The sequence below is a fragment of the Vicugna pacos genome, chromosome 1 (genome assembly GCF_048564905.1).
Source record: "Vicugna pacos chromosome 1, VicPac4, whole genome shotgun sequence".
NCBI lineage: Eukaryota > Metazoa > Chordata > Mammalia > Artiodactyla > Camelidae > Vicugna > Vicugna pacos.
Window position 1 is genome coordinate 32,650,645 of NC_132987.1, and position 14,549 is coordinate 32,665,193.

Consider the following 14,549-nt stretch of genomic DNA (forward strand, 5'->3'; position numbering starts at 1 on the left):
TATTTTTTTAAAGTTATTTTCTATTCATCTGCTGTATTAAGAAAGTAACTAGATAAACAAGTTTACACTGTATAGCACAAGGAACTATAATATCTTATAGTAACCTATAATGAAAAATATGAAAACGAATATATGTCTGTATATGTATGACTAAAACATTATGCTGTGCACCAGAAATAATTGATGTATTGTAAACTGACTATACTTCAATTACAAATATGTTTCTAAAGATTCACCATAATGTATGTATGTCTCTGTACATTTTTGGTATTCACATTTTATTAGTTTAAGTTCCTGTCTTTTTCCTAGTTTGAACATGAATGAGTGCTGAATTTTATTAAATGATTTTTCTGTATCTGTTGACATAATCATATGATTTCCTCTTTAAATTGCTAATGTAATAAATTAATGAATAGTCTAATGTTTAATCAATCTTGTACTCTTGGCATACGCCCAACTTGGTTATGATTATTTTTATGAATACATTGCTGGATCCCTTTGGCTAATATTTTATTTAGAGCTTTTGCATCTATATTCCTAAATGAGACTGGCTTACAGTTTTCCTTTCTTGTACTGTCCTTGTCTCTTTTTGGTATCATATTTACTAGACATATAAAAACAATTTAGTGCATTCCTGCACTCTAGTCTCAGAGGTAGTTTATATAAAATGGGGATTATGTGTTCCTTGTTTGGTAGAATTTGCTTATCAAACCTTTTGGGCGATGCTGTATACATTTCATTACATCAAACTTTAAATTATGTAGTTTAAATTTCTGTATCCTTTAGCAGGTTTTTTGGCATCTGAATGATCAGTTAAGACAGAAATGGACTTATCAGTTATGAGAAGTAAATTAAAATCTCCCTTTATGATTATGGACTTGTTCATTTTCCCTTATAAGTTTGTCAATTTGAGGTATATATTTTTTGAAACTTTGTTATCAGATAATTCTGAGCTATCTTCCTGGTAAAGTGTTTCTTTTATCATAATTATTCTCTTTGCCTTAAAGTCTATTTTTGGCTGATATATATATAGCTATGCAACCTTTTTTAAATAGCACTTGTTTGGTATATTCTCTCATCACTTTTAAATTTTGTTTTCAAGATTTCTAGATTCTTATATCTTATGTGCAACTCTTGTAAGTGACATGTAGTTGAACTTAAAAAATATTTCTATATAACAATCTTTGTCTCTTAACTGGAAAGTTTGTTTCATTAATATTTATGGTGATTACTGGTATATTTGTTTTTATTTTATGTTATGCTATGCTTTTTATTTCCTTTGCTTTGTCTATGCTTTTCTTCCTTTCTTCACTACTTTTTGTTGAATAAATCAAGCTTTTTTTTTTAAACTCACTCTATACCTTCTATTTGGACATTTTATTTCCTTTTGGTTTTGGTGGTTGTCCTTTAAAATATAAACATCCTTGAACTAACAAAGAAAAATCAATTTTGCTATCATTCTGAACAATGAAATGATTTGAGAATGCTTTACTGAACTTACTGAGTAGATTTTGGATTATTTTCTTAGACCTTTCTTCCAGTTCCTTAATAGTTTCTTCAGCTTTGCCTAATTTGCCATTTAATCCATTCCTCGAGGTGTTTTACAATTTCAATTAACTTTTTTTTTAATTCCAGAAATTATATTTGGTTCTTTAAACATATAGGCCTAATCTTTTTCTTTTTTAATGTTTCCAATTCCCTCTTGTAGATCTTAAATAATTTTAAACACACTTATTTTCTAGCTTCTAGCTGATATTTTAAATAAATCAAATTCTTGAGAGAGGGGTATCTAATCCCTTTTGGTTTCTGCTGGGTCTCATTTATGGTGGATTGTTTCCTCACATGTTTAAATAAATATATTTAATTAGGAATTTACTTTTACTGTTACAGATAGTATACATTTGAATCTCAAACATGTATAAGGACAGGGCCAAAGTCACAAACTCTTAGAGACCCTGCAGAATTCAATCAAAGAGACATACCTACTTCTCACTTTCTTGTGCCAGGGCAGAGTGGGAGCTATAGCTACTGAAATCCAATCTGTAACTCCCTACTCTGGCCTAAGCCTTCTCCCACATGGCTATTAATGCTTGGTTGTTGCAGAACTGATATCCTCTCCCCGACTCCACCTCCCCTCCAGGGGCTGCCTAGCACCAGCTCTTAGGCTTATTGGTCTGTTTTGGTTTCCCTATCTTTGGCCTCTGGATATTTCCCTTACTTTATTGAGAGTATATTTGTACATTTAAAGTTTTTACTATTATTCTAAGGTAAACATATGTCTAGGTGTTTTGTTCAGGACAGTTTTCAGCTTATGTAGATCTCTATATATTGGCATAAACAAGAATTTCTAAATTTAAAAACATGATCTTTGACTCTAAGCCTAGTGAAATAATATAATTTCCATATAATACCAGGTTATAAAAAGAAACACACTTAAAATCAGTTTATTCTTTTCCTCCCAGTTCCTCATTTTAGGTTTACCAGTTTTTCTGTTTGTTATAAAAAAAAAAAGTATGTTTATAGAAATACAGTTGCAACTCCAGGAGGATTAAAGATGGGATAATTTGGAATGGACCTGGCTTCTAGAGCCATACAAATTCTTACTGCGTTGGTTTATCTTGAAATCAGAGTAACCTTTACAGCTTAGACTGTAAAACTATGTACAAAGAAAAAGTGAAAAAAGTTTTCTATACATAAAGGATTGTGAAATAATGAGAGCCCTCACAAAATGCTGAAATGATGCTCTTGCTTTCATACCTCTGTGCCTGTTGAATTATTTCTCCCCATAACCCCCCTCCTCTCTCATCCCTCAGGGCTACCAATTCAAGTTACAACAGCTAATCCTCAGGGGGACAATCCTGGCCCAGTTTCCCCCGTTCTTTCCCCTCTGACCCTCCTTCAATTAATCTGACTTCAGTGTAAACCTTTGTGGTTCACTATTGTGCAACATCCACGTCTCCTTCACCCTTCCCCCTCCAGCCCCATCCCCCCACCCAATACCGGGGAACTCCCGTTAACGCGGTGCCACTGGCATTACTCATTCATCCCCATTCAGACTTTCCCCAGTATTTATTGAGGGCTCTCGGCTCCTGCCTCTCACTCTCACTCTTCTCTGCTCTCCTCTGCTCACTTGAGAGCTTCTTGCCTCGTTCCCTCCCGCCAGCCGTGGGAAGAACTTTGTCTCTCCAGCAATGCGTCTCCCTGTGATTCTGTTTTGTGTTCTCTGGTCTGCAGTGTCGGCCGAGAACTCGGATGATTATGAGCTCATGTATGTGAATTTGGACAACGAAATAGACAATGGACTCCATCCCACTGAGGACCGTAAGTTCATTTTAACTGTTTCTCTGCTAACCCTAATTACATATCCACCTCGTTGGGTCTAAATGTTTTTATATATATATAGTAGCCAATGAAATAACACCCTCCCCCCGAAATTAGTTTGTTTTACAAAAGAGAGAAGCACGTTAGGAAAGGGGGAGGTTTCAAAAAGTTTTTTTCTGTCATACATACTAATGGGTCGAACCATAGGAAATTGCCCATACTCGCCTGTTTTGAGCTCCAGGAACAGCAATTTCATAAAGTTCAACTTAATATATACCTGCGTGGTTTCTGTCATGCTAGAGATATCTACACGTTGTTTTTTTGGAGGTGTACTTATAGGGAAGGGGGTGCTGGGCACGGGCTGTAACTTGGGACCCCTAAGGGAGGTCGGCTTTTTACAAAGCACACCCAAGGAAGGCCTGGGAGGGTTGGTAACATGTATGTCCCGCTCTCTAGCCACGCCATGCGACTGCAATCGGGAGCACTCCAAGTGGGACAAGCTCTTCATCATGCTGGAGAACTCGCAGATGCGGGAGGGCATGCTGCTGCAGGCCACCGACGACGTCCTCCGCGGGGAGTTGCAGAACCTGCGGGCCGAGCTTGGCCGGCTGGCGGGCAGCCTGGGGAGGCCGTGCGCACCGGCGGCCCCCACAGAGGCCAGGCTGGCCCGGGCGCTGGACGAGCTGCTGCAGGCGAGCCGCGATGCCGGGCGCAGGCTGGCGCGGCTGGAGGAAGCCGGGGTGCCGCGGCCGCAGCAGGAGGAGGGGCGGGCCCTGAGCGCGGTGCTTGAGGAGCTGCGGCTGACGCGGGCGGATCTCCGAGCGGTGCGGGACTGGGCGGCCGGGCGCTGGCTGCCGGCAGGTAAGGACCCCCGGTCGGGCGGGGAACCCCGCGCGGCTTTGTTCTCGGAGCGCGCGGTGTGGGAAGCTGAATCGATCAACTCTCAAGGGGAGGCTTTAGTGGGAGAAAACACACACACATACACATACACATACACACACACACACACACACACCCCTTCTGCTTCTCCACGCACAATCACAGAGGTCGGACACACCATTTAAGGCGGAAAAATTGCTTTCAAAAGTAGTCTCCAGTACCGAGCAACCCAGAAGATAGCTGTGCACGTAACCATCACAGTCTTGAAATACACGTAAAGGGCCCCCGAACTGACACACGATCCGACCAGGCATTGCAGGAGCTCTATTGGCCCGTTATAACCCTGACCTCTCTCGATGTCCAGCTTCCCTCCGTTAGGGATTTCCACTTCTTCTAATTTTAGCCTGCCTCTCTTTTTAGGGGAGCTCTGATTCCCCGCACTATTTCGGGGGCCAGCCTAATTTTTAGGGATGTTTTCCAATCTCTGGGCTGAACCAGACTTGAGGCTGAATCTGATCTCCTGAGGGGTGTATCCTCAGCGCTGGTTCTATGAAATGAGCGCGAGAGTGGAGGCCCAAGGATGTGAGATTTGGAATAAACCACGAGCAGCTGACGAATCCAAAGTGGGACAGTCAGATGTGAGAGCCAATTGGTACCTCGGGCCACCCCAGGGATATGGAAGATCAGGGTGAAACAGGACAGAGGCAGTTCAAACCAGATGCAACTTGTCAAAGTCTCCTGTCATACTATGTGAATTTGCGAACACAAGTGGGCCAGACATCATACATTTCAAAGAAATAAAGGAAAGATTTGGAGTCACATAACACTCCTTTTTAAGTCAAAATTTCCAAGAAATAATGATGTAACTATCATTTGTCGGTTGTATTAGAAAATCTGTGTCCTAGATAAGAAAATATAACTTACACTTTTCCTGAGCATCCTTTGAACAGAAAGCAATTACAAATAGTGCCATCCTTTCTTATATGTCCAGTAAAACAACTCTTATTGGATGGGGTAGGAGAAAGAATCAAGCATGTTTCATTTAAACATGAGAGCACGTTTCATTTAAAATTGCAGAAAGCATACCAGAATATCATATTTGTCTTTCCTAAATATTTGAGGACGGTTTATCAGTACAGAGCATTTAAAAAATATATATTAAATAGGGCTTCAGAGGGAGAAAACCCCTAAAAACAAATATACAATAGATCCTCAATGTAAGCGGCAAGAAGACAAATTATAATTCTTTGGCTGTTTTAATGGATGGAATTTCTTGTCTTTTGCAAACAACATAGAATCACTGTGCATATCACATACCAGAAAAACTGAAGAATTACACTAATTTTCACCTTTACCTCTGTATACTAGCTAGAGCAGAAGAGGAATGTATTTCTGAATTTTAAAATGTTAATTTCTTATTACATCCACATTAGTTTTACCCACATGCTTTGATTTCTCCTCTCTTGGTTTCCTGCCAGCTTGGCTCCTAAGGGATTCCTAATCATTCTGTTGCCGGCCTCTTAAGAACCTGGTTTTAATTCTGCTTGGTCTTTGATAATATAATCAGAAAAACCTATTAGTTAAAAGCCATTTCATGAGAGAGTTTCTGACATTTTAAAGACATATCAAGGGCCTCAATCACTGGCCTCCAAAAGATGCCACAAAAAAACCTGCCAGCATGCAGTTCCACTCCATGAACTCACATAACCAGTGCAGCCTACAGGGGAAGCTGGTTCTCTAAGAGGCAATCAAGGAAGGCTTTGGAATGCAATCCTGACTGCCTGGGCTTATTTAAACAGGAAATCAGTTAATTAGATTGCAGTAGGCTCCCTCTCAAACACTACTTTACTGAAACATTACAGAGAATATCTCAAATGCCCATGTATATGGTGATCTTTTGTTCCATGATCTTTGATTTAAATAACATAGCTAAAAAAGCATGCACCTATCAATTTCACTTGAAAAAAGAATGCCTCATTAAAAATTCATTTTTAAAAAATCTTCAGAAATTCAAATTATTCAGTGAAAAATCAATACCAAAGTATGACAAGACCAATTTTGTGCTTCTGTATTAGTTACTATTATAGGGTTTTCTGAATTTCAATATCTTCTTTGACTATTTCTAAAGGATAAGGACCACATCTACTTAATTTGGGGGGGGATGGAAACTGGCCCTCAGCCACTTGCAGGTGGTTAACTTAGTTTACCACACTTTGCATGGACATTTGGTTCCTGCAAGTTCCGTCTATTCACCAGTTAGTCTTTAAATGCTCTGAGAGTTTGCTTTTTAAAGCAGTGTCTACCTAGCCCTAACTCACGTTTTAAACATTCTTTCTTCATCTAGTCTTTTATACATATATGAGGTTAGAATAAAGCAGAGTTCACCTGTCAAAGGTTCTAGCACATCCTTTCCTAAAGATACCTAGAAGGTCTTCACTGAAGCATCTCCAGCTCCCTGATTGGCCATGTGACCTGGAGGTAGACAGAGGCGGGAGTTTACTGAGCTCTCAACACTCAAGTTTGAAAGTCTCTTAAGTGTATAATAGCAGAAATGTTCTTCATCCAGCCTGTTGGAAGAATTCACTCTTCCTTAAAGGTTTCTGTTATGGCTTAAATAGTATTTATAAGCATGTGGATAATGTGAGAATTTTTAAGCATATCTTTGGTCTGCACAGCTCTTCTCAAGTGCTACATACTTGCTGCTTACCGACTTGGAGAATATTAGGAGGGAAATGGAAGAGACTTTGACAGATAACTGTAAAGCTTGGAGAGATCGTGGGATTCATAAAAAGCTACACAGCTTACTCGTAATAAACAAACTGAATTCCAGCTCTTTTAGCCAAATCCCGGGGTTCTTCTACCATTAAGAGGCAATGCAGTGTGCTGGTTAAGGGTGTGGCTTCTGCAGCCAGAGTGCCCAGTTTCAAACCCCAGTTTTACCACTTACCAGCTACGTCAGCATAGCCACACTACTTAGCACTCTGTGCCTCAGTGTTTTTTCAATCTGTAAAATGGGACTAGTAAGACCACCTCTTAGGGTTGATATGAGGATTAAAATGACAAAGGGATTAGAGCAGTATCTGGCACATAGTGAGTACCCGATAAGAGTTAGTCATCATTATTTATACACTGTTGTCTTTCAAAGGTAGTTCTCTACAAACTTTGCAAAGTTTACAGATATCTGAGAATATGTGATTTATTCAAATGTATTCAGCAACAACCTGACTGTCCTAGAGTTTTGTTGAAAAACACATGTTAATGGCCAGATTAGCTGGGCCCAATGAATCTCACAGGTGTTAGTTCTAGGAGCTTGATAAAGTCAATGGGAGGGAAACTAGCTTGGCTTTAAGTTTTTGGAAATTACAAGTGTCATTATTTGGAGTTAACACATAGTGATTCAACACTTTTTTAAAAAGCTGTAACAAAATAAGCTACTTGGGAAGGGAAGTAGTTATTAAAGCATGGTTTTCATTATTCTGTGGGTCTGAACGATTTGGCTCCTCTGTGTGCCGCCTTCTCCATTTAGATGCTTCATTGAATGAGACAGTTGGCTTTCCTTATTCCTGTTTTCTTTGCTCTACAGAGATTGCAACTGGGGCCCCTTAAGTCATAATATGATGCAGCATTAGTTTTCAACTGTAGTCATGAAAAGGCCCACGCTAAAATACCTAACTGCCAGAATCACTTTGGAATGAGTTTATATTTACTCTTATATTCTTACTTTCCTGCTACTCTAGGTTGTGAAACAGCGATTTTATTCCCCATGCGTTCCAAAAAGATTTTTGCAAGCGTGCATCCGGCGACACCAATGAAACTTGATGCTTTCAGTGCCTGCATCTGGGTCAAAGCCACAGATGTATTAAACAAAACCATTCTGTTTTCCTATGGCACAAAGAGGAATCCATATGAGATCCAGCTGTACCTCACCTATCAGTCCATTGTGCTTGTGGTGGGTGGAGAGGAAAACAGACTGGTTGCCGACACCGTGATTTCCCTGGGAATGTGGACCCATCTGTGCAGCACCTGGAATTCAGAGGAAGGGCGCATGTCCTTCTGGGTAAATGGTGAACTGGTGGCCACCATAGTCGACATGGCTACGGGTCACATTGTTCCTGAGGGAGGAATCCTGCAGATTGGCCAAGAAAAGAATGGCTGCTGCATGGGCGGTGGCTTTGATGAAACATTAGCCTTTTCTGGAAGACTCACAGGCTTCAATATCTGGGATCATGTTCTCAGCAATGAGGAGATAAGAAAGACTGGAGGAGAGGAGTCTTGTCACATCCGGGGCAATGTGGTTGGGTGGGGAGTCACGGAGATTCAGCCCCACGGAGGAGCTCAGTATGTTTCCTAAGTGTTGTGAAACTCTACTTGAAGCCAAAGAAAGAAACTCACATTTTAAACAGGTGCCAGTTGGGAAGGTCTGAAAACCTCAATGCATATTAAGAACACTTGAGACTAATGAAGGAGAGAGCTGAGAGATATTTATCTTGGCAAAATGCTGAATAAACAGTCAAAGGGGAGACATTGGAGAAGGCTTTTGGGGATATTGTTACTAGACTTGATGCCATGGTGCTTTCAGATTAATGCTGTGTCCTTGTCAGAGAAACTCTCAAATAATTAAAAAGGACTGTATAGTTGAACAGAAGGACAATTGTTTTACTTTTCTTTGGTAAACTTTGTTTTGGCCAGAGATGAATTTTACATTGGAAGAATAATAAAATAACATTTGTTATCCATTGTTCATTGTTACTGGTATATACCTTATTACAAAAAAATGATGATAAAACATATTTATACTACAATGTGACTTAACAAATACAAATGTAGTTTATGTGTTATAATCAAATGTCACTTTTTTGAGAAGATAGTTATATAAGTTATATTGTAAGATGGTTTTGTATTAATTTTATTAAGACTATTTTTGTAAAGCTCTACTTTAAATAAAATATTTTATAAAACTAGTCCATGCTGTCTATTAATTTAAAATGTCTGCAAGGAAATTCACATTTTTCTTTTTTTATCTGAAGCAGGCAGTTAGTTTTCAGATACTAATCTATTATGTAAATACTAATCATTAATTTTGTTAGCAACAAACTGTGGAGTTGTTTTAAGCTTAGGCTTCCTATAAATCATAAGCAAGAAATATGATCTTGGCTAAGTCAATTCATCTCTCTGGGTTTTAGTTTTCTCAACTGAGAAATCAAGGAATTGAAGAAATAATGATTCCTTCCAATTTGATGATGCTATGAGCATATACAACTTTCTGTCCTATGTAACATGGGAAACAAACATGAATTACCAGAGTTCCTCAGATACACGATTCCTGCAAGAGATGGCTTAGGACTGTTATTGGGGAGATCTAAAAATCTGGAAAAGAAACAATGACTTCTGCCCTTAATGCACATCCCATTCTCTTACTTATGCATAAAGGAGAGTATGGTCAAGTCCCTTCATCCTGCAGATGGGGCGATAACTCTGCCACACTAATGTTTTCCTCCTGTAGAGGCTATGCAAGGGCTAACAGAAGAACATCACAAAGCAACTTCTGAATATCAGTAGGAAATATGGTAGAATCACAGTGATGATATGTCCACCTAAAGACAGGACCTGAACAACTACAATTTCCTGTTTGTGAGTTTTGGAGGAGGGGACCGGGAGTAATTATCCAACCACATTTTGTAACTAGCCTGATGTCCTTAGACAAATTACGTAACTCCTCTGAGATTTCTCAGTAAAATGAGGGGGTTGGATTCTTAGTCTCTTTCAGCAATGAATTTCCACAAATCTAGGAATCTTTGAGGATACTCTTGGTATCAGTATAGCTTCACCCTACTTGTAAGACTCATTGAAGGGTCTCAAAGAAAATGGTTCCTAGTTATGAGGTCACAGGCCAATCTTAGACCCTTGGAGATTGCATAATTCAAGGTTGCAGGTGCAGTGGCCATAAACAAGTCCCTGTTTAGCCACTGTCTAAATGGCTAACTCCAAATGCTGAGCTGAAGGAAGAAATACTGGACCAAAACCTTCAGCCCAGAGTTAAGCTATTCCTTTCCACACTAGAGACCCAAGATGATGCAGGACAAGATATATGCAAACTCATATGCTGACAGAGTTAAATGTAAAGGAATTTTTAATTTTTAACAGGAATTACATGTTGAAGGCAAAGAAGAAATAAATAGAAGAAAAGAAAGTAACTCATGGCTTACAAAAGTAGAAATTTCATCTGCTACAGCAGTAGACCTGGATAGGTGTTCCAGGGACTTCTAATTGTCCCCTGATACCTATTTTCTCTCTTTTCCTAAGTAATAGTATTCTCGTTTTAATGGCATGTATGGCCATTTTGAGTAAAGACTGTATTTTCCAGCATCAGGTGCAACTAGATATGGCCATAAGACTAAGTTCTGGCTGATGGTGAGACACTGAATGTGGCTCCTTTTCCCTTCCTTCTTCTAACTGATTGGAATATGGTAATGATGGCTGGAATTTCAGCAACCATCTTAGATGAAGAAATTTTGTATAACGACATAGAAGAAGCCTGGGTCTTTAGTATTACAAAGCTGTCTTGCCAGCCTTGGGCTGCCTGTGCCTAAACCTCTTTTACATGACAAATAAATACACTTTTATCTTCTTCAGCCCACTATTGGTTGACCACTTTATCTAATCCTGATCCAGTAGAGCAATTTTTTTTCCAATAAAAAAGACCAACCACTTTATTCCCTCAAAACTCAGAGACTATATACACAAAATACATTTTACAAATTTATCTGACTTAAAATTTTTTTTGTTTTTGTTTCTAATTTTTATTTTTTAAAGTGGCAGCTTCTTTTTATTTATTTATTTATTTCTGGGGGGGGGGGATTAGGCTTATTTATTTATTTTTAATGGAGGTGCTGGGGATTGAACCCAGGACCTCGCGTATGCTAAGCACGTGCTCTACCACTGAACTATACTCTCTCCCCCATCTGACTTTTTTTTTTAAACACTGACTAATAGCATTTAATGAGTTTTAGAATACATTGTGTCAGCAAAAGGAGGAAGTAATAAATGTGTAAAACTGAGATAAAATATCGGAAAAGAAGTATCAGCATACTAGCTTAGTTTAACACATTGACGAAGAGTTTCACTCACCAGGATGGTTACTGAGGGCATCATCATATTACAGCATAGTAAGAGAATTGTGGAAGATAACCCAAGTTATTAGGAGGAAAAATATGTGTGTAACTAATATATAATACATTACATATATAAGTTATAAAATATTATACATGTGTGCTAGAGTGACCAACTGTCCTGGTTTTAAGACTATCCCAGCTTTAGTCCTGAAAGTCCCATGTCCCAGGAAATCCTTCAGTCCCAGGCAAACTGTGACTATTTGTCACTTTGTCACTCTAGTACTAGTACGTACATATGTATGTCAGTAAAGCAACTTTTTTGCAGAGATAGTATCTGAACAAGATAGGGTTGATACATTTTCCTTGTCTATTACAATATAAATTGGTTTTTAATTAAGTATTAATTCCTTTAAAATATATCCAGAACATCTGACTATTAAGTATACATTACAGAATTTTAGAGATAGGTATTTACAATTATTCAATTAACATCACTTTGATAAATAATTAGATTTGCAAACAAAGAAGAAATTATAATTGATTTTTATTTCATCTCCCATTAAATTTTGTATTAGAAAGCTCTTCTTTGAGAATCTTATTAAGGCCAAATGTTTCCAGAACTGTATTTTAGCCACTAAGAAATAGCACTTGTAAAGTTAAATATCTTGGTCAAAATAATTGTATGTGTTCACTTGTATATTCCTGGATTCAGTGAACTTAAAAACTCAGACTGCTGACCTTTGCATTTGGTTTTATAAATCTGGAGTGTAGAAGAAAGCCTGCTGGGCTTGGGGTCAGAAATTCAGCATTTAAATCCTAGCACCATTACCCACTAACTATAAGACATCAGGCCTGCCGACTAATCTTTATGAGCCTTAAATGAGCCAAGAAATTGAGGATAACAGAACTCGCCTACCTTGATGAAAGAGTATTAAGAAAATGACATAAAAAGAGATAATGTATCCAAAAATGCTTTATAAACCCTAAAATAATATTTGAAATAAAATAGTTATCATTAAAAATATTTTTCCAGGTTGTTCCCAGTAGATTAAATAACAAATAAGCAAACAAATAAAAATATAAACATATAAACAAATATAAAGATTTCCTTTCATTATGGATAAGTCATTCTCAGAGTTCAGTTCACCAATGTTCAAAACCATGCAGGCCTTATTCTACTTCACAGCAGCATCTGCTGGTGAAGTCAAGAAGGTGCAAACTCTGGAGTGCATCAGATCCAAGATTCAGTTAACAAACAATTCAGAAGAGGTTCTTTTTTGATTTAAGATGTGTCTTTTTTCTTGATCCACACTTGGGCTGGTTTTTAGAACACTGTATTTAATATTTCCCCATATGTATTAATATTCAGGTTGAATATTTGTAATGAGGTTGCTTAGTAGTCTGTTTTCTAGGATATTTGATCAATAAATTCTTTCCCAACAACCTGTAGTACGATGAACTTACAACCTTTTCCTTGAGGAATACTGCATTATGAATTTTTAATGGCTAAGTATCTCCCTAGAGATTACAAAACTCCAAAAATGAATATGATTCTGCCTTCAATATTTTAACATGGGCCTGGTATGTGGCAGATACTGAGGATGACAATGATGATGATGATGATGATGATAATGATGATGGTGATAAAGAGAAGAAACATCATAACCACTGATGAACTGTGGGCTCAGCATTGTGCAAGTATTGCTGCTTTATCTGTTTAAGCCTCATATCTACCCTATTTGGTACATATTATTACTGCCATAATAAATGGGAGGTCAATTTTCTATCTCCATTTTTCTGAGATAGCTCACCAATCAGTGGTTTGAATTTTGTCTCACATTGAGAAATGAGGTGAATTTATCATAATTAACTAGACAGTCTTTTCTAGGTTACTGCCAGTAAGTCAGAAAGGAATCTGGACTCTTGCTGAGATAAGATTACAATTCTTTCTAAAGACTTTCTACTTAAGTTTCAAATCATTTGAGGTCACCTTATGATTTGTGCCAGACGACCATGTAAAAGACCTACTGATGGAAAGGCATACTTCCTTATTGTGACCACTGATTCCAAAACACAGAGGAAGGGACATCACTGATTTTAGTTTTGATAGTAGGGGTGTGCACTGCGTTACAGAGTTCCAAATTAAAATTTGGAAAAGGTTTCCCTTTGAGCTCTCAAATAATCTCTTACAGTTACAGGTAGCCTCATTTTAGGGATCGCCAATAATATCGTTAGTTTCCTGGGTGAAAGACATGCTAACTCATGCTGCGCTAAGCACTGGTTGTACTTTTGTATTCCAATACTAGACAGGTTTAACAAAGCGTTTTCATGTGGCAAAGAACAAGTCTGGAGAATTATTCAGGACCACTGAAAAACAACTCTCCCACTGTGAAAAGGTTCTGATGTTACAAAATATTAAATTACTTTGACATGATTTAAGCTGAAAACAAATGAATTACCAAAGGGACATCTTTGTCTATTTTTTAATTCAATGGGGAAGCATTCAATATTTCCCCATTAAGTATGATTTTAGTTGTAGGTTTTTGCAGATATCCTTTATTAGATTAAGGATGTTCCCTTCTACTGCTAGTTTGCTGAGGGATTTTTTTTAATCATAAACAGATATTGAATTTTACAAAAGAGTATATATATATATATCACTTACAATCTTAATTATCTATATATATATACATATATATATATATATCATATATATATAATGTCTTCTTAATCAGTTTAAGAAAGTTCTCCAAAATTTTTAGGTTGCAATTTTTTTTTTCATGAATGGGTACTGAATTTTATGAGACGCTTTTACTGATACAATGACTTTTTTCCCCTTTAGTCTTTCCCTGAGGGGAATTACATCTTGAATATTGTCATCTTTGCATCCTACATAACTTAACTTAGTCTTAACTTTTATAACATGAGGATAACACTAGTTCCACCCTCATAAGATATTAAGAGAATTATGAGTTAAAAGACTAGTACCTGGTACAGACTAAGCACTCAACAAATGTTAAGTATTATTTTCTTTAAGCATTGCTAGAGTCATTTTGCTAAGATTTTTATTTGTGATTTGTGCATCTGTGCTCATAATTAAGATGGGTCTGTATTTTCCTTTCTTATATTGTCCTTTGGTATTGATATGGCTATATTAGCCTTACAGAATTAGTTGAAGAATGTACTTCTTTTTTAATTATATAAAACAGTTTAGATAAGATTGTAATTACTTCTTGC

General features: G+C 37.6%; 2 protein-coding genes across 14 annotated transcripts in view; one reads left to right on the forward strand and one right to left on the reverse strand.

Annotated features, from left to right (window-relative positions):
* The window catches only part of VEPH1 (ventricular zone expressed PH domain containing 1), a 269,370-nt gene that overhangs the window by 219,302 nt on the left and 35,519 nt on the right, over positions 1 to 14,549 (reverse strand). The gene's annotated exons all lie outside the window — the stretch shown is intronic.
* On the forward strand, positions 3,007 to 9,161 carry PTX3 (pentraxin 3). Its single transcript, XM_072959806.1, has 3 exons — positions 3,007 to 3,321; positions 3,778 to 4,182; positions 7,938 to 9,161. The coding sequence occupies exons 1-3, from the start codon at positions 3,192 to 3,194 to the stop codon at positions 8,549 to 8,551; spliced, it is 1,149 nt and encodes a 382-aa protein (XP_072815907.1). The 5' UTR covers positions 3,007 to 3,191; the 3' UTR covers positions 8,552 to 9,161.